Source organism: Urtica dioica, chromosome 7 (assembly GCF_054948205.1).
Source record: "Urtica dioica subsp. dioica isolate 48M chromosome 7, U.dioica_male_clone48M_v1_H2, whole genome shotgun sequence".
NCBI classification, from domain to species: Eukaryota; Viridiplantae; Streptophyta; class Magnoliopsida; order Rosales; family Urticaceae; genus Urtica; species Urtica dioica.
The window spans coordinates 47,477,685-47,499,721 of record NC_142762.1 but is presented as its reverse complement, the minus strand read 5'-3'; the positions used below and the strand labels follow the sequence as shown (position 1 = coordinate 47,499,721).

Here is a 22,037-nt window from a genome sequence, read left to right as displayed (position 1 = left end):
AAGGGTTATTGGTGGTATACATACTTTAACTTTTTTTTTTATACACTTTTATACCACAATTTTTTTACCACCGCTACTATCAGTCCGTTAAAATGACACGTGGAGGGTTATTGGTGACAAAAATACTTTAATTTTTTTTTTATACAGTTTTATACCACAATTTTTTTTTCGACGACAAAAATAACTAACGTTAGTGTTTGGCACCATCGTTGCTTTTAATACGTTAATTGCCACATGGACTCTCATAATCGAATAAATTGAGTAAAATAAATAAAAATAAGAAATAAAAGAAAATTTAAGAAATAAAACCAGAAAATAAAATTAATTTAAAAAATAAAAAGTAAAAAAAACAGAGCAAGGTTGTTATTCGGCATGGGCGCACGCAAACGTGAAATTGAGGAGGAGTGTCGACGAGACCGAGATGAACATGTCGAGAACCACACGACAACGACATCGACACCTCTCTCTTCCTCTTTAGCTACACGCAAACTCGGAATCAATGAGTCTGTTTGTGAAGATGTCGTTGTAGCCGTGAAGAAAGCAACTGTGATGTTGGGCACCGAAGCTTAGCCTCTATCGAAAGAAGACAATAAACTCTCTGAACTGAAGAACAACTTACATGGTGCCTCTCTTCTTCTTTTTTCGATGAACCAGATGTGAGTTCTAAACTCATTTTGCTCAAGATATTTTTATTTTTTAATTATGAAATATGGTGTGTATGATTACTAGTTTGTAGCAATTTAAATTAAATTGCTAAGAAGTAAAAAAACTTACAAAATTCGTCATGTCTTTAAACCCTAATATTTGAAACAAAAGTTATAGTATAAAATTGTATAAAATTAAAAATTTAAGGTATTTATGTCGGGCATAACTCTTCACGTGTCATTTAAACGGACTGAGAGCAACAGTGGTACTAAAAGAAAACGTCAAGTATTTTTTCCGTCGAAAAAAAAATTGTAATATAAAAATATATAAAATCGAAAAATTAAAATATTTATGCCGCCAATAACCCAAAATTTAATGATCGGATTTGGATATAAGTTTCAAATACGTTTAATAAATGATCGGATTTAATTCTATTGCATATTTTAAAAAACACGATAAAAACACGAATTTGCTACCAATTAATATGTACCAACTCTGTATATAATTAAATATAAAATGAAAGAAAAAAAATATAATTCTTAAATATAAAATCATAGTAAGTGCTACCTGTACGATTAGATCCCAATTGCTCGCCTTCTCCCACCGTCTCATCGTCACGACCACCAGGTGATGTTCAAACTCTTATTTTCAGTTTTTTTATTTTATTTTGTTGACGTGTTGATTAGTATTGCTTGATCTCCCCATTCCATTGCGAAATTATGTAATTGATGTGTTTTTAGTTTATGTTATTCGAAATCGTCTAAAATCCGAATTCCGTTTTTTGGCAAAGTCTAATCAAGGTATACCAGGTAGAGCATTCCAGGATCCCGATTTTAGGGCTTAGATGATGGTTTTTGTTCGTGTATTTTGGATTTTGGGGGATTTTGTCCTGGGTTTTAACTTAGAAGTTTAGGGAAAAAAAAAAAAGAGTAAAGAAGGATGTTGATCAGTGTTGCTTGAATTTCCTATTTCATTGCGAAAATATATAATTGATGTGTTTTTAGTTTATGTAATTCGAAATCGTCTTAAGTTCAAATTCCGTTTTTGGCAAAGTCTAATCAAGATATACCAGGTAGAGCATTCCAGGATCCCTGATTTTAGGGCTTAGTTGATGGCATTTGTTCGTGTATTTGGATTTTGGGGGATTTTGTCCTGGGTTTTGACTTAGAAGTTTAGGGTTGCGTTTTTCTTAGTTAAAACTGAATAAAAGTAAATGAAAATCTGCAAAGTGGTGTTCAAGCAAGGTCATTCACGTAAAAAATCCCAGCAAGGCGTACGCCTCATTTTCCAGACCTAGATCGTACGTTACTGAGGCGTTTTACCGTTTCCACGCCTCAGTTTTTAACGTTTTTTTAAACCTTGATTATGGTATTGTAGATTCGGGATTGAGAGGCAAGTGTTTAAAAAAAAAATGCATATGAAAGCGACACAGTCTTCGTTTCGAGATCGGACACATGAGTTTCAGAGCGTTGTGGAGAGGCTAAACAAGTCTATCTCTTTGGCTCCTGGCGCCAATGGCCCGAGTACTCGCTCAAAGACAGAGGAACATAGATCTGCTGTTGCAATGCAGTCCGAGTTCAATAAAAGAGCTTCTAAAATTGGGTACGGGATTCATCAGACGTCGCAGAAGCTTGCAAAGCTTGCCAAGTGTAAGAATTTCAACTAGTTTGGATATAGTTTTAATGTTCCTGATCTTATGATGCAATGTGATCTTATGGGCGGGTTTTATTGGTCATTATAGAAAGGAGCGATCATTTGTTTCTTTGATATTTCCATGTAATAATTTGTGTCCATAATGATCGGGCGAATGGTAGTTACTATGAATTGGATATTTTAAGGTATATTCACTAGTTTTTAGCAATGTTTATGGTGAACTTTATCTCGGAACTTGGAAGACATGTTCACGATAGATTCACAACTGCTATCGATTCGCGGATTACATTATGCCAATATTTACTTTTGTTTGTGTGGTCATTACTGAGCATCATTCATTATATTCTCTATCTTATCTTTTAGTGGCAAAGAGGACTTCAGTTTTTGATGACCCCACGATGGAAATCCAAGAACTGACTGCAGTTATAAAGCAGGATATTACTGCACTGAACTCTGCAGTTGTAGATCTTCAGCTCCTCAGGAACAATTCTTCTAACGTCTCTAGCGACACAACTAGTCATTCGACCACTGTCGTAGACGACTTGAAGAATCGTCTAATGAGCGCGACAAAAGAGTTCAAAGAAGTTCTCACCATGCGGACAGAGGCAAGTTCAAAGTCTCGCTTTCCAGATTATCCATTAGTCTCGGCTTCCACATCTACCACAGCTACGTGTATCTTCTGAGCTAACTTTGACTATTTATTTGTATAGAATTTGAAGGTCCACGAGAATAGAAGACAGCTGTTTTCTTCCACTGCATCGAAGGACTCTGCAAATCCTTTTGTTCGTCAGCGTCCACTAGCTTCTAGATCAGCCGCGAGTACTTCAACCGCTCCTCCTCCGTGGGCTGGATCGTCATCTTCTTTGCAGTTGTCTGCTGGGTACGAGCTTGTCTCTTTATTACTTTATTTCCACTCTTAAAGCTTCTATTATTATGTTTCATACTACCAGGATACTTGATAAAAACACATTTGAAGTGAAGCTTCTATCGGTCTTGGTTTTGGCAATGCCAATTGTTCTGAAACTGCTGTCATTCGATGACGTTGCTATCGTATTACATTGTCTTCATGCCCTCTGTTTTATCGCTTGTGCACTTACAGAAAGCAAGCAGTCGATGGAGAAAGTCAACCTCTGTTGCAGCAAAATCAGCAACAACAACAACAACAACAAATTGTTCCGTTGCAAGACACTTACATGCAGAGCAGAGCTGAAGCTTTACAAAATGTAGAGTCCACCATTCACGAGCTCAGCAGTATCTTCAACCAGCTAGCAACTCTCGTTTCCCAACAGGGAGAGATCGCCATCAGGTTTGTCAGAATGAGCAAATTTGTATTCAATTTTAGCTGGACTAGGTTGGTTTGTACATCAATGGGTCACTTGGGTTTGCTTCTTTTTTTTTTCTTCTTACAAGTTTGGGGATGTTTTTGCTTTGAATCTCACCACCGAGCTCGTCTTGATGATTGATTGATTGATCGGCCGATCATTGGTGCCTTGTAATGTTTTCAGGATCGACGAGAACATGGACGACACGCTGGCTAACGTAGAAGGAGCACAAGGGGCTTTGCTCAAGTATTTGAATAGCATATCGTCCAATAGGTGGCTCATGATCAAGATATTCTTTGTACTCATTTTTTTCCTCATGGTTTTCCTATTCTTTGTGGCATAGTCGATACCGGAATACAGAACCGGAAAAGAAAGAAATGGCCCTTCTTTTTCTGTTTCTGCTCTTTTTGAACCCAACCCATCAGCTTATTACATGAATTGTGCGAACGAAGAGAGATGAGAAACTACCGGTTTGCCTAATGTAGTACGTGTAAGGACACACATATAAGTGTACAAGTAACTGAGAACAATATTCACTTTCCAAGCCTTTTTGTTCTATTTTTTTTCCTTATTTTTTATTATTATAATATTGTGTAAACGTTTCTATGTAAGCTTCTAAAGTACATATAATTTACATTACTGTCTTGTCTTGAGATAGTTCAGTTGTGGCTTTGGCCTTGAGCACTTCTGGAATAAAGCCTACTATATTTGTGTAATAATTAACCATCTTCTCGTGTTTTACTCAGTTTGTATTGATTATATTTTAAATCAAAAGTCAGCCTAAAATTATTGGGTTCTCCCTTCTGTCATCTTTAAAAAGTAAAAAAAAAAAAAAAAAAAACTTATTGGAATATTTTTTCTTATCAAACACGAAACACTAAACTAGTTTCTTATTAACATATATTTCGAAGAAAATGGTTCTTATAATAATAATAATAATAATAAAAAAAACCCAACACCAAAGCATGAGCTCTGTTTTTTGTTTTTATCAGTTACTTCGATTATCTTGTGTGTCTCCAAAAAGCTAGCCCTTCTCTTTTCTTTTTCCATTGCGAAACGCATCGCTTAAATACGCGCACACAACGCAACACGCGTACATACATTCATTTCATACCAGCCCTAATATTAAACCAAACGAAAACCAACGATTACTCCCAAGAAATTCCTTCATTTTACCCTAAAGAAATCATTCAACAATTCAATTAATTAATCGAACATACACACATTGTTTAATCGCTTTGTTTTGGGAAATCGGCGGAGATGCTGGGCGGCGATCAAGAACACCAACGTTTTCGTGGCGCTCGATTCTCTGCGGAGGAAGAACAAGTCCGACAAGGCGGAGCCGCGGCGAGTCCTGTGGGCCCCAGCGCCGTCGCTGAACTCGAAATCGTGTGCTGACGTGGACGACGATTTCTACGCCACCTCAGCTCCCCCATTGCAAGTCTGGGGCTCCTCCGCCCAGAACCACGCCCGAGGTCTGCTTTTACGTTCAAGTTTCAATTTCTTTTTGGGTCTGAATAAAATTAGGCGATTTTGAGAGGAGGTTTGGATTCGGTTATATTCAGTGCTAGTTTTGAGTGTACGCCAAGGCTGAATTGGTTGTTAATCAGTTCGATCCGTCGTTGTTTTTGTTGTTGTTCGTGTATACGATTCTTTGGTTTCGAGTCTTACGAAAAGAACAGAACTTTATATGTGCTTGGTTTAGTGATTCAGGGCTGTCGGTTTCTTGATTTTATTTTTCCTTTGTTCCGTGTACCATAAGGGCCTAATATCTCTTTGGAGCCTTTGTCTAAAGCTTCGAATGAGACTTGATATCCGAAACGCGAATTGTTGATAGTTTTGTTTGAGCGGTAATACAAAGCCAACAAGCTGGTATTGTAGGTTTATACGAATTCTGTTGGAGGGTAAGGGAAAAGAAAAAGAAAGAAATGGGGTTTATTAACTCTGTTTGGTGCTTTACAAAAAAAACTAATCGTTAAAACAGGAAACGGATATCCTCGACGAAGGTGACATGGATGAAGGTGTGGAAGAGGAGCACGAGCACGATAACGGAGTGGAATTAGAACCCGAAAAGGAGGTGAAGAAAGCTCTCGAGGGTCAAGATGAGTCATCGTCATCAGGTAATTAATTCAATGAATATCCTGCTATAATTTGTTTAGAAAGTTTGAAACTTTTAACCGATTGCCAGGCAGCCTAGTGATTTCTTTTAAATACGGAGCTAGTTCGTGATACGAATATCAAAGAGAGAGAGACTCTCATATTCATATCTCATTGATTCTTAACTCTTGTCACAGTCAACCAGTACACCATTATACATTATATGCAATCAGACCAACCAACAACTCTTAGCAAGAATCTTTATCCATTTGTTTAGGCACTCTAGTAGTAATGATTCATATAAAATACCATACTAGTATGTGATTCGAATATCACTCTTCGAGCGGGAGACACTAACATTCATATCTCATCGATTGAAATTTCTTCTTACACTCAATTGATTCTAGAATGAAAATAGATTTGTGAACGTCTGACTCTAATCACGAACTATTATAATTATTGATTCTTGTTGGCCGATTCTCGTACCCAGGGGCGGGCACAAAAGACAAAGACACAATCACCAACGGGGACGTTGAAAAGAACCCACCACGGAGCCGAAAAGCGCCTCGAATACGAAGCCTTCGAAAGAGGCTAATAATAATATCAAGGACGAGGCAATGAAGCCACCACAGGGCACCGAGGAAGAAGAGTCTTATGACATAACTATAATTAATTAAACGTTGGCTATATAGCAAACATAAAGTTTCTAAATGGCTATATAACTATAGAACCCTTTTTGAAATTTAGCAAATGAATAATGAATAACTTGGGGTACAATCTGTTGACTTTTTTTTTTTTTTTTTTTTTTTTTTGGCAACGATCAATATTAGATAGACAAGAAGACCAAGCAATACTATCACGTCGTCGACTCGGAAACGACACAGTTCCTTCGCGGCCACCTCGTCTTCGACGCCGAAAACGACAGTGACCGCTGCCACTTGTCGCTCGCGCTGGAGCTCAGCCACTGCGACAGCGATGGATTTGCCACGCTGGCACCGGGTGGGTCCCACTCGATCAAGCCAGCTGGCGGCGAATTTCAGCAGCAGGGAAGCATGGTTCGGCGGCACAAATTCGACTCATCTGCTTCACAATTTTGTTGCGACTGAAACAAACAAATTAGGGATTAAAAGATAATAATAATAATAATATGGTCTAAATAAATAAATAAACCAATGATAAAAAAAAAATGGACATTGAATTTTCGGTAGCTATTTCTCTGACGTTACTTCAGGGTTTCGGAAACCAAAAAGATTTACAAAGAAAGCTCGAAATAATCTGTGCTGTTGCTTTCGGGCATTGTCTTTTTCTTTTCTTTTTTTGGTTGTTCATTGGGTAGAGAGCTGTAATTTGTTTGTATAATATATAATTAAATGTAGAGATATATAGATACCTACATTCACATATGACTCAAGTTTGTAAAGGCATAGCTCTTGAACCAAATCTACCATAAATAATAACGTGTGACGTCGTTTTATTGCGTATGTGTTGTTACTTGTTATTGGTTATATTATATATGTGAAAGGGAATCGGTTTTTCTTTCTTTCTTTTTCTTTTTGAAAGCGAAATTCGTATACTTGTTTTAATATCGTCTGATTGCTAAAAGAGAAAAATAAAAGAAATTATATATATATATGTGTGTGTGCAGTTGTTGAGCCTTACATTGATTTTATTTATAGCAATGGAAATTGACATAAAACTAGATTAATGTAATAATTTTGTAATAGGCCACCTTAAACTCAAAGTTTGAGATTTAGCCCACGTTTGGAGAGTTCTGAAAAAATAGCCAATTATATTAGGTGGCATTAGATGTAATGGGTTAAAATTCCATATTTGTCTTTTAATAAATATAACGTTTTTTCTTCTAAATTCATCATTTTCTCTCTCTTGTTTTTTAATTCGTCACTTTCTCTCTTCTATTTTTTTTCAAACATTAAATTAGTCGGACTAAGCAACTTAAAACGTTGGTATTGCAATCTAGCCAACGTTTCACATAAGTTTCAAATTTAGCCACGAATGATGATGTGGCTTTATTATTCATTTAGCAAATTACTAGATTATCCTCTGTTAAAATCGACTAACATCAACATGTAGCCAACGTTTTGATCGGCCAAATAATGCAATAAATACACGTCAACTTTTTTCCTTTAAAAAAAAAGAATACTCGTCAACTTTTAATAGTCCATAATATTTTATTTCCTTTTTTATAGTTTAATTATTTGATTTAAAGGGCATTCAAATGTGCGTAATTCATAATGTAAGGCAGATTTTCTTGTGTTAATTTCAGTTAATTTCGTTTATTTTACACGTGATAAATTTTGGCTGGTTGAAACGTTGACAGGTAGTTGGTTGTTTTCTTGTGTTAGTTTTAGTTAATTTCCATTTATTTTACACGTGATAAGTTTTGGCTGATTGAAACGTTGGCTAGTAGTTGGTTTCTATGATTTATGTTACATAAGGGTATTTTCGATGTTTTCTAACCGTTTATTTCTGTAAATGGCTAGATTACAAAATTTATCAAACGTTGGTTACATCCTAAAAACCATGTTTAAAATTGGCTACGTTGCTAGATCATCAAAACTTCAAAAATCCATATATATCTCATATGAACTCGAAATTGAGCAATTCCAAAATCCTACAGATTCGTGGCGCCGAAATCATCAAAAATAGACCCATTGTGTAGGATTTGGAATCACTCAATTTCGAGTTCATATTAGATATATATGATTATTTGAAGTTTTTATGAAAAAAAATTGTAGGAAAAAAAGTAAGAGAGAGAAAGTGACGAATTTCAATTTCATAATAGATAATGGCAAATTAGACTTTTTTTTTTCCTTTATTAGTCCGTTTGGTGATATTATTAAAGTTTGACAAACATGAACTAAAAAAAAAAAAAAAAAGTTTGTTTTTTGCCATATTTCTAAAACGGCCTAAATGTAAACACTTCACCCAATAACCTTATATGAAAACCTTTTTCTGTTTATGTTTTAAGAGAATCTCTCTCTCTCTCTCTCTCTCTCTCTCTCTCTCTTATTAATATATATATACAATTGGTAACATGTGTTTGCATAAGGTCTTTGTTGAGTCTTTATCTTATAAGAAAGCTAAAAAGAGTGACACACCACACACATTGTATTCTTGTTCAAATTGCACATGCATATTAAATGTGGTCTTCTTGAGTGTCCACATATTTTGTCAATGATGCGATTCGGATCCCAAAGTAACATTTTATTTTATTTATAATTTTGAAAAGAATATAAATCTTGCCCATTTTTCATACAAATAACTCCACGCAAGGGAGGCAAATTACATTTACATTTTCGGCAAGTTATAAAGTTCTGCAGGTTATTTATTGGCAAGCCAATACGTGAATCAATTCTTCAGTTTTTATAGCCTGTGCTGTGCTTGGATTGGCCGGAGAGACCAAGTAAATAATAAATTGACATATAATATATGTTATTAGATAACGTTTTATTAGCTATTATTGCAGCTTCTTCTCCTTTGTCAGGTTCTCATGTCTTGTGGTATGTTTCCGTGAAAAATATTTATACAGAAAAATATCTATAAAAATGTACGATCGAGTTTTTAAGTAAGTAGCTCAATCTATCATCATCATGTCTTAAAAAAAAAAAATCTATCATCATCATTAATATCAGTAGATTCTTTTCTCTTCAACAATTTGTCCTTGCTTGTAGTTTTCTTTCACCTTTTGAACCATCCTTTGTGGCATCAGAGCTGTACCGTTATTCAGTTAGAAACTGTTGTTATGTTACAGCCTGTCACAAAATGGTTTCACTCATATTTCATTTTTCTTATAGTACTTTTTCACTCTCATATTAATTTACTCGATTATTTGGATTAGTACTTACTATACTACGTTTGGAGGAGTTTATACCTTCATAAATCATATTGGCTTGGTGTATGTATTATTATATCTGTGTCCTTTTGATTTGAGAACATTAAAAAAAAAAAAAAAAAAAAAAAACAGAATTGAGTGGTTATCCCAAAGCTATGTTCACGAGACAATTGTGACAGGTTTTTATTTTATTTTTAAATACAATGAAAATAATAAGTGAGATGTTTTCAGAAGATATTCAGAGGCCCCAACTTTAATCTTAGTTTTTTTTTTTTGGTGTTATTTTAAACAAACAAAGTTGCGAAACAGAGAGTGAGAGTGACAACTGTTGGAGGCCAAAGGAACAAAGATGGCAATCATTACTAAAGCATCTATATATAAATATCATATATATAATACCATAACTTAAACAGAGAAGCACACATCTCCGTCTCTCTCTCTCTCTCTCTCTCTCTCTCTCTCTACAATATATATCTATCTAGATCTATTGGTGGTTCAGAAGAGAGCACAAGAACCCATTTTTATATTTTGTTTTTATGTTTTGGTGGGTAAAAGATCTTGTGGTGTTTTGGGTTCAGTGTCTTTTCAACGTCTATGATGGCCAAACCCTAAGAGCAAGATATACATAACATAACAACAATATAATTATCATGAGAAATAAAGAGAAAAAGAAAATGTTAATATTCCCAAGGATACAATATATGTATGTATGTATGTGTGTACAGAACTTCCTTCCAAGCCTGACAGTCCTATAACTGGGAGTGTGTTAAAGATGGCTAACTTTTTTACAGATTTATTCATCACAGCGACCTAGGTGATGAATAGGACAGAGCTGTTTTCTTTTTTTAACATGTATGAATATGAAAGCCTCTATGCTTTTGTGGGGAGAGAGAGATATATATAATGACAAAATAAAATTAGTAAATTACAAGTCTTTTATTGAAGCTGGTTTTTAAGTGCTTTTGAGTCTCCCAAAGAAATGAATGCATGTAAATTGTAACTACTGGCATTAAAGCTGGGAGGGTTTTTGATTCTTTTGCAATCAGGGAAGTTTGAGGAGGACCATCTCCTTTATTATTATTATTATTATTATTATTATTATTATTATTATTATTATTATTACTTGTCCAATTAATTTGCCTTCTTTAACGAACAAACAGAAGTCTATGGCATTAGGATTTTCAGCTTTCCAGAGCTTAGTTTTAGGCCTCATGAGAGAATACTGTTTCATCAACAATGGCTTCATCACATTTGCTATCGAAAATAGAAATCTAGTCTTGTTATTTGTCTTTTTTTCCTTTTTTCATCATATAAAAATATTAAAGGGACTAAGAGTATGTAGAACAAGTAAAGCAACGTGATGATTTATTTATGATACATTAAAAAAATGCTCGGTCAAAATCATATTGTCAATGTCACGTTGACTAAAAACATACCAATTATTAAAGTAAGCGCATAACTAACTCATATTACAAAGTGAGAGCAATTCATGAAATGGGCTCACCATGTAACCACGCTTTAAAAGAGCTACTCTTTTAGCTTTTAGGTAAATCACTATTCAGAAGAAGAAAATTTGAAATATCATCTCTCTCTCTCTCTCTCTCTCCCTGGTCACTCTTGGACTGTGAATTCTTCTAACTCTGCCAATCAGGATTTAGTTAGTTGGCTAAGTTTGATTAGCATGACAGTTTGTCTTGTTTTCTGCTCTTTTGGTCCTGTCCTTGTTACCTTTTTTCCTTCCTATGCATTTTGACAAACTCATCATCCATGACTCTCTCACTCTCTCTCTCTATTTAATTCTCGCATTTAATAAGACAGCCTATATTCAGTTCTTTTACTCCCTCAAATTCTCAGACAAAATCCACAATGAATGATTTTTTTTTATGACTTGGCTTCTAGTCTTCTACATAGTGATTTGATTACTCTTTTATTTCTTCTCTCTGTCATTTCATTCAAAGTTCAAGTCTTTCTCTACTTCTTACTCTCGCAAGAAAAGAACTCATCTTGAACTTAAAAATGACCAACCTTTTTCGTCCAAACTCCGCCACTAAATGCATTCAAAACACACATTGAATTGAATACTCAGAAACTTTAAAAGCGCGTGCCTTCTCAACCAATTATTGCAAATTCAATATCTTTTTCTCTCTTCTTCAGTGCCTTCTGGTTATTACTTATCACACAACCCAACCCATATCATTAGGTTCTCAAAAAAAAAAACTTGTTTTCCCAATCAAATACCTTTTTTGACCAAAAAATTATATAAAAAAAAATAAAAAATGGTTACACAAGACTCACCACCACATCACACAGACACAACCAACATTCTACACCAATTCATCACCACTCAAACACAATTTGACCATCGTCAAAATCATCATCAAAGCCATCAACATTTTGATGGTTACGCTTCAAATAGCTTCAGAGGAACGAGCAGTGACAGCACAGTGTTCCCTCACTCTCACTCATCCCTTGGCTTATTGCCAAACGGCATCCAATCTCTGGGCGGCGAGGAATCGGCTGAGATGAGCCACACCAGACGTCTGATGGACCTCCTCGGAGCAACGACGACAACGAGCTCGTCAAACGACAACACAGCTCAGCAGAGGCTCTCTCTCTCCCTCAACTCCCACAACTTCTTCGTCCCTCCCAATATGCATAATTACAGGCCACAAATCAGGGCCTTCAACAATGACCTCATTGCAAACCCTAACTACTCAATCTCCGTCGACGACGACGGTTACTCCTTTTCCGGTCCAGCCTCGAATCCCTACGGCGGCGCTATTTCCGGCTCGCGGTATCTCAGGCCGACACAGTCTCTGCTGGAAGAGATCGTCAGCGTCGGAGGAAGAGAGATCGATCTGAGCAACGAGAAGTTCGCCGGAAATCTCTTCCGCGGCGGCGGCCGGCGAGGAGGAGGTTCGAGTCTCTCGTCGGAGCTCAGAGCCGAGTTCTGCAGCACCGGAATCGTGTCCGCAGACAAACAGGAAGCTCAAATGAAGCTCGCGAAACTCATTTCTCTGTTAGAAGAGGTCAGACCGAATTCGAGAGTCGTTGTTGGAATAAACTCAAATCGCTGAATTGATTTTGATCGTATTTCAGGTTGAGAACAGGTACGAGAAGTATTGCAACCAAATGGAAGAGGTAATGTCGGCGTTCGAGGGGATCGCCGGACGAGGAACGGCGAAACCGTACACGGCTCTGGCGCTGCAAGCTATGTCGAGGCATTTCTGCAGCCTCCGAGACGCCGTCGTTTCGAGGATTAACGTTGAGCGAAGAAAGCTGGGTCAGGATTTGCCGAAGATCAGCGCCGGATTATCGCAGCTCAGCTTGTTCGACAGTCGAGATCAGCCGAAGAACACTCGTATCTCCCTTCAACAGCTCGGATTGATTCAGAGCCATCAACGCCAGGCTTGGAGGCCGATCCGTGGCTTGCCCGAGACTTCCGTCGCCATTCTTCGCGCTTGGCTCTTCGAACACTTCCTTCACCCGTAAGTTAATCTAACCCCCAAAATATTCACACACAAAATTGAAAAAAAAAAAAAATTGATTTTTTTTTTTTTACCTTGATTGAATTTCGAATTGTTGATTCTTCACAGTTATCCTAATGATTCCGAGAAGCTAATGTTGGCGTCGCAAACAGGACTTAGCAAGAACCAAGTAAGTTTTTTATTTTTATTTTTTTTCCTTGAATGTGCTTATCAAAGACTTGTGTAAATTGAGACTAAATTGTGTGTTATTTTGTTTTAAAAATCAAGGTATCGAATTGGTTTATAAATGCAAGAGTGAGGCTTTGGAAGCCGATGATAGAGGAAATGTACAAAGAAGAGTTCGGGGATTCTTCGGAGGATTGTGGTTCTTTGGCAAATGAAGGTGTTAGTGTTACAGACCATGATCAAGACGATTAATCGACTGTGAGTGACTCAATCCGAGTGTTTTTGGTTAATTCAGAGCTCAAATGTGAGCTTTGTTTTGCCACTTGAATCAGCTAGCGATCCCGTTAGGGCGTCAGATTCATGTGAATGAATCGCAAAAAATACTGGTTTTTTTTTTTTCTTCTTTTTGTTAGAGAATTTTATTTATTTTGAGTTTTTAACTGTTCTATTGGGTTACAGTTTTTTATTTAGGTTTTTTTTCTTTCTTTTTAAATTAACATATGCCCAATCCAACACTTTGTAGTCAACGACAAGGATCTTGTGCAACACAAGAATGAAGTGGTTGCAGTAGTCGCAGAGCTAATATGTATTTTGATTTTATTTTTATTTTTTACGCGCAGATATAATTAACGACGTCAGATTACAATTGAACAACGTTAACCATCCCTCACGTGGTCTATTTTATAAGAAAATAAATAAATAAAGTAAAAGAAAAAAATCAAATAAAATTGTAAACAGCAAAGAAATGAAAGTACCAAATATATATATATATATATATATATGAAATAAGATAAACAAAATGAGATTCTCGTGGGATTAAATTGAAAATATCGTACGAGAGAGGTTATTTTCACTACATTATTTTCCCACACTATTATATAATGAAAATGGTAACTAATTAAACCATTCCAAACGTTTCGAGCATAAAAAAAAAAATCTGATCGTTAGATTTTCATTTTAGTCAACGTTTTAGATTCTTTAAAAAATAGTCATAACGCTGATGTGGCCTTTTTTTTTATAACATATCAAAATATCAGTTTTGCCTTCATCCAAGATTACAAGTTTCTTTTATTTCCAAAATGATTTTATTCATTAATAACAAATTTTTGAATTTGTTTTCATATGTACAGTGAATTATTTCACTTTTTTTAAATTGATATTTGATACTTCAGATTACTCTCTCTCTCTCTCTCTCCAAATCTAAAAAATCGTTAACTTTTTCTTTAAAAAAAAAAATCATGCAGCGGGAAAAAAAAAACTTACATTTTCACTAGGAAAGAAAAAGAAAAACAAAGAAACCCAAGAGATCCTGAACCCTAAGTGTGATGAAGCGATTGTTCGACCACGACCTTTCGAAGCCATTGTTCTTGACGAAGGAACAACTCGACCAATTGGCCTTCCATCGCCGACAAGACAATGGTGTGAGCAATCTTCCGGCTCTAAAATAATTGTCGTCGCAATTATCTTTTGGTGAGGGAATCGAGTTCGTCGCTCCCTTTTGTTCGTCGTGGAAGTCTCCATCGATGTTTGTCATAGATCTTTGTTGAGTAAAAAGTTTGGGTTTCATTTTCATTTTTTTTATTCTTAATTATGTACTGTTTTATTTTTGGAAATAATTGGAAATATTTGAAAATAATTGAAAATGTTTGGAAATAGATCGGTGTGTTTTTTGTGCTGTTGCAAAAAATCTTCAACGTACAAAAGACTTTATAATTACTGCTCAATTTTTTTTTCCACAATTGATATGCAGTAGATTAAATACTTATTAGTAACTACTTCCTATTAATTTGGAAAGAAATTAGCGCGTTAGGATTTCAAACAATCCGTTTTTATTCCACATATAATGCTAGTTTGTTACAATCATTAATTGCAGAATTTTAAATTTTATTTACGATTTTATTTAGTTCATTAAAGCGGGATTAATTTAAGGGTATTTAAATCAAATGTATATGTCAATTTAGACTGTGTGGTTATTTTCTAAAACGTTTTCAAACGTTGACTACATTAAAATGTTTTTTTTTTTTTTTAGTAGAGACATTATCGGCCAGGATTACAAGGGGCATGCATTCCAATTCTATATATTATTTATAATAATAAACGACTACCGTTTCAAAAAAAATAAATAACAATAATAAACGAGTAGAAATTTCAACAAACGACAACGTTAGGAAACAATACGACATTTCTTTTTAGCGCGAGTCACTTAAATGAGTCGCAGGCAAATCAATATCCACAGAAAAAAGGAAAGAAAAGAAAGGGGATAAGAAAGTTGACGATGAGCTTATGCCTATCTCCAGTTCGTCTCTCAACTCGTTACGAACTATGCTTTCCATGGATTCTTTCAAACCCTAACCAGAAATTCTCCCCGATCTTACTCGCCGTACACCACTCCAACACTTTGCCCAGAATTTTCACCGTCAGAGTCGTGCAACAGGGCGGTGATGTCGTCGTCTCGCCGGAGGAAGTCTCTCTCCGAATTTCGGAGGTCAAGGCCCGAAGTGACGTGGTTGAAGAAGTTTCCGTCGGATTCGCCGCCGCCGATTCTGGATTTGAGGACAATGTCCCTATCTCCTCGACTAGGGCAGCGAGGAAGATTGGCGCCGATGATAGGCTCAAGCTCGGATATAGAAAGAAGGTTAGGTTTACATACTTTATCTTTTCCTCTGTGAATTTCAGGGTTTGGGGATTGCTTAACGGGAAATTGAAGCGCTTTCGTTCTTTCATTGTTCTTTTTCTTCTCAATTGTCTTTGCTTTCTCGGAATTTTGTAGGTGTACGCGAAGAAAGGGAGATTAAACAAGGCACGCGTCTCCGCCGAAACGCGCCACAAAATCTCGGATTCGTATTTGGACAATCTCTGCAAAAACGGGCGTCTCAAAGAGGCCGTGGAGGCTTTGGAATCCTTTGCCGAACGTGGGTCCAAGGTCAGTCCTGTCACGTACATGAATTTGCTCCAGTCTTGCGTCGAGTTGAACTGCATTGAACTGGGTCGCAAACTCCACGCTTTGATGAGTCTTGTTAAGGATGTTGACACCTTTGTCGAGACTAAGCTGGTTAGCATGTACGCAAAGTGTGGGTATCTCCGTGATGCACGCAGGGTGTTCGACGGAATGCATGAGAGAAACTTGTTCACATGGTCGGCTATGATCGGAGCGTACTCTAGAGCGCAGAAGTGGGAGCATGTTTTGAAGCTTTTCACCATGATGGTGAGAGACGGGGTTATACCTGATCGGTTTCTGTTCCCTAAGATCTTGGAGGCGTGTGGGAATCGCAGGGATTTGGAGGCGACGAAGGCGATACATTCGATGGTTGTTCGGCGTGGGTTTTGTGGCTCAATCAGAGTTAGCAATTCGATTCTCGCAGTCTACGCGAAATCTGGGAAGCTGAATTGGGCAAAGAGGTTTTTCGATCGAATGGAGAAGAGGGACGCGGTGAGTTGGAATTCTATTATAACGGGGTTTTTCCAGAAGGGTCTGATCGAAGAAGCTAATCGGCTGTTTGGTAAGATGAGAGAAGAAGGGACCGAGCCGGGTTTGGTCACTTGGAATATAATAATTACAAGCTATAATCAGGTAGGCGAGAGTGACGTTGCTATGGAATTAATGAAGAAGATGGAGAGTCTAGGTATAGTTCCTGATGTGTTTACTTGGACTTCTATGATCTCAGGGTTTTCTCATAACAACCGGAGACATCAAGCGCTGGATTTGTTCAAGGCTATGCTTTTGGAGGGAGTGGAACCGAATGCAGTTACGGTTACAAGTGTAGTCTCAGCTTGTGCGTCCCTGAGATCGATCGGCAAAGGGATGGTAATCCACGCTTTCTCGATCAAGATTGGCCTTATGGACAACGTTGTTGTCGGGAATTCGCTCATCGACATGTATTGCAAGTGCGGGGATCTAGAGGCCGCACAAGAAGTCTTTGATACGATGGTTGAAAGAGATGTCTACTCATGGAACTCCCTGATTGGAGGCTATTGCCAAGCTGGTTACTGTGGCAAAGCTTGCGAACTTTTCATGAAAATGCAGGAATTGGGCGTAGCTCCAAATGTGGTCACGTGGAACGTGATGATCTCGGGTTACATACAGAACGGGCACGAGGACCCGGCCACGGATCTGTTTCAACGAATGGAAAAAGATGGCAAGATAAAGCGAAGCACAGCGTCGTGGAATACTCTCATGGCAGGCTATCTTCAACTCGGAGAAAAGGACAAGGCTTTTCGGATATTCAGACAAATGCAGCTCAATTGGGTTGTTCCGAATATGGTTACGGTGTTGAGTGTCTTGCCGGCTTGTGGGGATCTAGTAGCGGCGAAAAAGGTCAGAGAGATGCATTGTTGCATTCTGCGGCGAAGCTTAGAGTCCGAACTCCCAGTTGTGAATTCCTTGGTAGACACTTATGCCAAGTCCGGAAATCTGAGATATTCGAAGGTCCTATCCGACAGAATGCAATCAAAGGATATTATCTCTTGGAACTCGATAATTTCCGGGTATGTCTCGCATGGATTTCCAGATCTTGCTATCGGTATATATGATCAAATGAGGAAATCACGGTTGAAGCCCAATCGAGCCACCTTTCTGTATGTGATCTGTGCATATGGTCTCTCTGGACTCGTGGACGATGGGGAAGAAGCTTTCTCTGCCATGCTTGAAGATTATCACATTGTTCCTGGTCCAGAACATTATTCGGCTATGGTCGATTTATTCGGCCGCGCCGGTAGGCTCGGAAAAGCAGTGGAGCTCATTGCCAATATGCCCGTGGAGCCCGATTTCTCAGTATGGAGTGCGTTGCTAACAGCAAGCAGAATCCATAGGAATGTCGGCTTAGCGGTACATGCTTTAGACAACATGCTTGCATTCGAACCATGGAAGTACGTAGTCCAACGTTTGAGAACTCAGATCGATGGTTTGGTAGGGAGATCTGAGATAGATTATAGAATGAGAAAGCTTGAGAAAGAGAACGCAACGGAGATAAGTCAGTTGGGTCGGTGCTGGATTGAATTGGAAAATACAGTCTACACATTTCATGCCGGTGATCAATCCCAGCCTTATCTGTATCCTTGGATACACAACGTGACGGGAAAAGGAATGAGCCAATCCGGTTTTCATGACGGGCTTTGCATCGAGGAAGAAGATAAAGAAGAAGTTGCTGGCGTACACAGCGAAAAGCTTGCTCTTGGTTTTGCACTCATCGGTTTCCCGAGGAATAGCCAGTGTATCCGAATAGTTAAAAGTCTCAGAATGTGTGCGAATTGCCATGAGACGGTAAAGCATGTCTCCAAGTTATATGGTCGCGAGATATTTGTGAATGACTCTACTTGTCTGCACCGATTCAGTGACGGACAGTGTTCTTGTAGAGATTATTGGTAGACATTTAAAACCTCAACTCAGTAAGTGAATTCGATACACCACTATTTTTGTAATGTAAAATGTTGTACTGCTGTTAAAATCCTTGTAGCGTCATGTTATCCTGTTTAAGCTGGCAGAACAAAATGTAACCATGATTGATGCTTAATTCACCGTTTGATACTACAATTGTTTAGAGATTCTTAATTTCTTTACACCACCCACAATAATAACAAGAACGGTGAAGAATAAGGCGCTGTGGTGGGGTGACAATTGTCAAGATTTCTCCGAAAATCTGTCAAGGATTTTGTGTAAATGTTGAATATGCTCAGAAAGATGCGCGGACATTATCGCTGGAAATTAAAGCTAAACCTTTAATCATGAAAGCACTTTTTTCTGTACACGAATTCTTATGATCTTCAAAAACAAGAATAAAGATCTTGTCTTTACCTATTTTTTTTCCCCACAAATAGCGCCATCAAAGAGGGGGAAAAAGACCATAATGGTATCCTAAAAAATTCTCCTATCTTCAGAAATGCTTTCAATCTAAGCTACAAAGGAACAAAAATAAAGTTCCCTTTTCTTTTCCCTGAAAGGATCTGATTCTGTATTCAACCCTTGCCCTTGATAGTGCAACACAGAATTGCACATGCCCAAATACTGACAATATTATATTAACTCATACCATAATGGAATACTCTTTTAGTGGCCATAAAGCTCATGCCTCTCAGCTCACTGATATCTCCAACAAGAAAATTCTAAAGAACTTGTTGCAGTTTCTGACTTTCTTCAGCCTGCTTCGCACTTTCTGTCTCTTCCAAAAATGGTAAGTTGGCGTAAATTTTACTTTCCAATTAGGAATCACCGATAATCACTTTAGTTGTTGCTGTATTACTGTGATTCTACAGAATGGTTTTGTCGAGGAATTGGCAAAGAAGGCGATATCAGCTGGTCCATGGGGAGGCCAAGATGGGATGTTGTTCGACGATGGAGTCAACTCAGCCATGAGGCAAGTTGTGATTAATCACGGAACTTCCATCGATTCCATTCAGACCGAATATGAACAAAACGGCTCTTCGTATTGGTCCAGTAAGCACGGCGGCCGCGGAGGGTACAAAACCAACACTGTAAGTCCAACGGCTAAAATCTATGAAATGATCTGCGTTTGGTTTATAAAGCTAGCTTGATTTAAATCGTGTTCCGATATAATTTTCACAGGTGAAGCTTGGTTGCCCAGATGAGTATTTGACCTCGATCAATGGCTACTATGGCAAGCTGAACGAGTGGGGTCCGCAGTTGGTGCGATCTCTGACACTGAAGAGCAATAAGAGAACGTATGGCCCGTTCGGCGTCGAAGAAGGGACGGCTTTTTCGTTCCCAATGACAGGTGTCAAGATCGTGGGGTTTCACGGGGTGGCCGGCTGGTATCTCGACGCGATCGGGGTTCACCTGAAGCCAATCGAGCAGAAACAGAGCGATCACATCAGACCTTTGTATCAAGCGCAGAACTATGCGGTGAATACCGCTTCTCAGACCACTCATAACGGGTTTTCGGTGATACAAGGGAGTCTCGGCCAAAGCTACGACATAGTTCTCGCCGTGAGGCAGAGATCAGATGACTTTAGCCCCAAGGAAAATAGTAGACCTTTGCCTAGCAAGATCTCCAAGCAGTTTTCTTTATCAGAGTCCGAGGCTAGTTCCGACATTGATCAAGAATCGAGCAAAGTCGGGAACAAAGCTTCTAAAAACAAGGTTGTGAATCAAAACCTTATTTCCATGCTGCTCTATTTTTTATTTAGAAGTAGTGAATTTGATATTTTTTTCTTCTTCTTTCCTTCCCTTCAGATAAAGCCTAGAGCAAATAACGCACCATCAATGGTTGAAGGAGCGATAAAATGCGGGCCATGGGGCGGCACAGGCGGGTCTATATTCGACGATGGATCTTACAACGGAATAAAACAGATCAACGTATCTCGTAATCTCGAAATCGTATACATAAGAGTTCTCTACGACCGAAACGGCGAATCCGTTTGGGGTGCGAAGCTCGGTGGAACTGGGGGTTTTAAAACCGACAAGGTAGTTTGAATCTACACTAGCGCATTAGAATGATATAGTCTTTCTATATAACACGCGCAATGTTGCAGGTGATTTTCGATCATCCGAACGAAGTCCTGACTCACATAACCGGGACGTTCAGCCCCGCCATGAAAATGGGTCCCAATGTGATAAAGTCCTTGACTTTCCACACCACGAAAGGAAAGCACGGCCCTTTGGGGGACGAACAAGGAACCCCTTTTACGACCAAAGCGAAGGAAGGGAAAATCGTCGGTTTCCACGGGAGAAGAGGCTTGTTCCTAGACGCTCTCGGAGTTCACGTTCTAGAAGGTAAAGTCGGAGGAGTAGTTTCATCGTCAGCCACACCGAAACCCGATTCTTCCAACCTCAAAGAGCTCGTCGTCCCGGCTTCTTCGGGGCACGATCATCGCCAACAAAATCAGCTGGCAGTAGTTTCCGAGGTCGATCACGCTCATTGGCCGCCCAATAACAGGTTTTTAGCCACGAAAGTGGGCCCGGCCGAAGAGACTGTCGCTTTCGGAGTTGTGAAAGAGCCGAGCCCTTGCGGGGCGGGCCCGTGGGGCGGGGAAGGAGGGCGGTCCTGGGACGACGGAGTGTTCTCGGGGATCAAGCAAATCTACTTGACCAGATCGGACGAGGCTCTTTGCTCGGCCCAGATCGAGTACGACCGGAACGGACAGTCTGTCTGGTCAGTCAAACACGGCGGCAACTCCGGAAACACGTGTCACAGGGTATATTTATGACAAGTTTTTTTTTTTTTTTTGTGACAAGTTTTATTTTTTTTTTATTGATGATTTTGTTTTTTTGGTTGTTTTTGTATCAGATAAAGTTGGAGTTTCCGAATGAGGTTCTGAGCTGCGTGTGTGGATATCATAACGGGAAGGTGATAAGGTCGTTGACTTTTTACACGAGCCGTGGAAAGTACGGTCCGTACGGGGATGAGATCGGAACGTTTTTCACGTCGACGACGACGGAGGGGAAAGTGGTTGGGTTCCATGGGAGGAGTAGCTTGTACTTGGACGCCATTGGCGTCCACATGCAACACTGGCTCGGAAATCAGAGACACTCTAAGCCCTCTCGCTTCAAGATGTTCTGAATAAACTTCCATCTTCAAATAAGAGTTGATTGGTTACTAAATCAACCATAATGAATGCTTGTCTCCGTGTTGTGCTTGAGTTTTATATATATATATATATATATATATTTGTGTTTTTTATTTACTTGTTTTGTTTCAATTCATGCCCCCAAATTTGGATATAATTCCCCTTTTTACTCAATAAACCTTGCCTTAAGTTTATAATTGATGCTCAGGCTTTCAAGTTCCCTGAGAAGATAAATAACAATTGAATTACTCGATAGAGAGGAAATTTTTATACCTATTTTTTTCATGCCCATCG

The 22,037-nt window shown here is 38.4% G+C and overlaps 4 protein-coding genes and 1 long non-coding RNA gene across 5 annotated transcripts; all 5 read left to right on the top strand.

Annotated features, from left to right (window-relative positions):
• The first annotated feature begins 1,148 nt into the window (after positions 1–1,148).
• On the top strand, positions 1,149–4,259 carry SYP32 (syntaxin of plants 32). The gene is made up of 6 exons (XM_089620573.1): positions 1,149–1,272; positions 2,023–2,294; positions 2,662–2,903; positions 3,009–3,178; positions 3,398–3,604; positions 3,804–4,259. Exons 2-6 carry the CDS (start codon positions 2,057–2,059, stop codon positions 3,961–3,963), a joined length of 1,017 nt encoding a protein of 338 aa, XP_089476699.1. The 5' UTR covers positions 1,149–1,272; positions 2,023–2,056; the 3' UTR covers positions 3,964–4,259.
• Positions 4,260–4,657: 398 nt separating this feature from the next.
• LOC149392370 (uncharacterized) lies at positions 4,658–7,196 on the top strand. Its single transcript, XR_016300232.1, has 3 exons — positions 4,658–5,095; positions 5,605–5,740; positions 6,208–7,196. It is a non-coding gene; the product is annotated as an uncharacterized LOC149392370 (long non-coding RNA).
• Positions 7,197–11,239: 4,043 nt separating this feature from the next.
• On the top strand, positions 11,240–13,806 carry LOC149392369 (BEL1-like homeodomain protein 11). The gene is made up of 4 exons (XM_089620570.1): positions 11,240–12,599; positions 12,670–13,058; positions 13,167–13,227; positions 13,326–13,806. The coding sequence occupies exons 1-4, from the start codon at positions 11,847–11,849 to the stop codon at positions 13,473–13,475; spliced, it is 1,353 nt and encodes a 450-aa protein (XP_089476696.1). The 5' UTR covers positions 11,240–11,846; the 3' UTR covers positions 13,476–13,806.
• A 1,655-nt stretch (positions 13,807–15,461) lies between these two features.
• LOC149392368 (Pentatricopeptide repeat (PPR-like) superfamily protein) lies at positions 15,462–18,762 on the top strand. The gene is made up of 2 exons (XM_089620563.1): positions 15,462–15,858; positions 15,994–18,762. The coding sequence occupies exons 1-2, from the start codon at positions 15,499–15,501 to the stop codon at positions 18,586–18,588; spliced, it is 2,955 nt and encodes a 984-aa protein (XP_089476689.1). The 5' UTR covers positions 15,462–15,498; the 3' UTR covers positions 18,589–18,762.
• Positions 18,763–18,829: 67 nt separating this feature from the next.
• LOC149392367 (Mannose-binding lectin superfamily protein) lies at positions 18,830–21,924 on the top strand. The gene is made up of 6 exons (XM_089620566.1): positions 18,830–19,390; positions 19,473–19,691; positions 19,783–20,316; positions 20,410–20,640; positions 20,709–21,371; positions 21,464–21,924. Exons 1-6 carry the CDS (start codon positions 19,388–19,390, stop codon positions 21,734–21,736), a joined length of 1,923 nt encoding a protein of 640 aa, XP_089476692.1. The 5' UTR covers positions 18,830–19,387; the 3' UTR covers positions 21,737–21,924.
• The last annotated feature ends 113 nt before the right edge of the window (positions 21,925–22,037 follow it).

Excerpts from the sequence above, each read along its gene's own strand:
- LOC149392368 (XM_089620563.1), top strand. The coding sequence starts at position 15,499 with ATGAGCTTATGCCTATCTCCAGTTCGTCTCTCAACTCGTTACGAACTA. Across the intron at positions 15,859-15,993 it reads AGCTCGGATATAGAAAGAAG|GTGTACGCGAAGAAAGGGAG; the intron begins GTTAGGTTTACA and ends GGAATTTTGTAG.
- LOC149392369 (XM_089620570.1), top strand. The coding sequence starts at position 11,847 with ATGGTTACACAAGACTCACCACCACATCACACAGACACAACCAACATT. Across the intron at positions 13,059-13,166 it reads TTCGAACACTTCCTTCACCC|TTATCCTAATGATTCCGAGA; the intron begins GTAAGTTAATCT and ends GATTCTTCACAG. Across the intron at positions 13,228-13,325 it reads CAGGACTTAGCAAGAACCAA|GTATCGAATTGGTTTATAAA; the intron begins GTAAGTTTTTTA and ends TTAAAAATCAAG.
- SYP32 (XM_089620573.1), top strand. The coding sequence starts at position 2,057 with ATGCATATGAAAGCGACACAGTCTTCGTTTCGAGATCGGACACATGAG. Across the intron at positions 2,295-2,661 it reads GCTTGCAAAGCTTGCCAAGT|TGGCAAAGAGGACTTCAGTT; the intron begins GTAAGAATTTCA and ends CTTATCTTTTAG. Across the intron at positions 3,179-3,397 it reads TCTTTGCAGTTGTCTGCTGG|AAAGCAAGCAGTCGATGGAG; the intron begins GTACGAGCTTGT and ends GTGCACTTACAG.
- LOC149392367 (XM_089620566.1), top strand. Across the intron at positions 20,317-20,409 it reads ACAAAGCTTCTAAAAACAAG|ATAAAGCCTAGAGCAAATAA; the intron begins GTTGTGAATCAA and ends CCTTCCCTTCAG. Across the intron at positions 21,372-21,463 it reads CCGGAAACACGTGTCACAGG|ATAAAGTTGGAGTTTCCGAA; the intron begins GTATATTTATGA and ends TTTTTGTATCAG.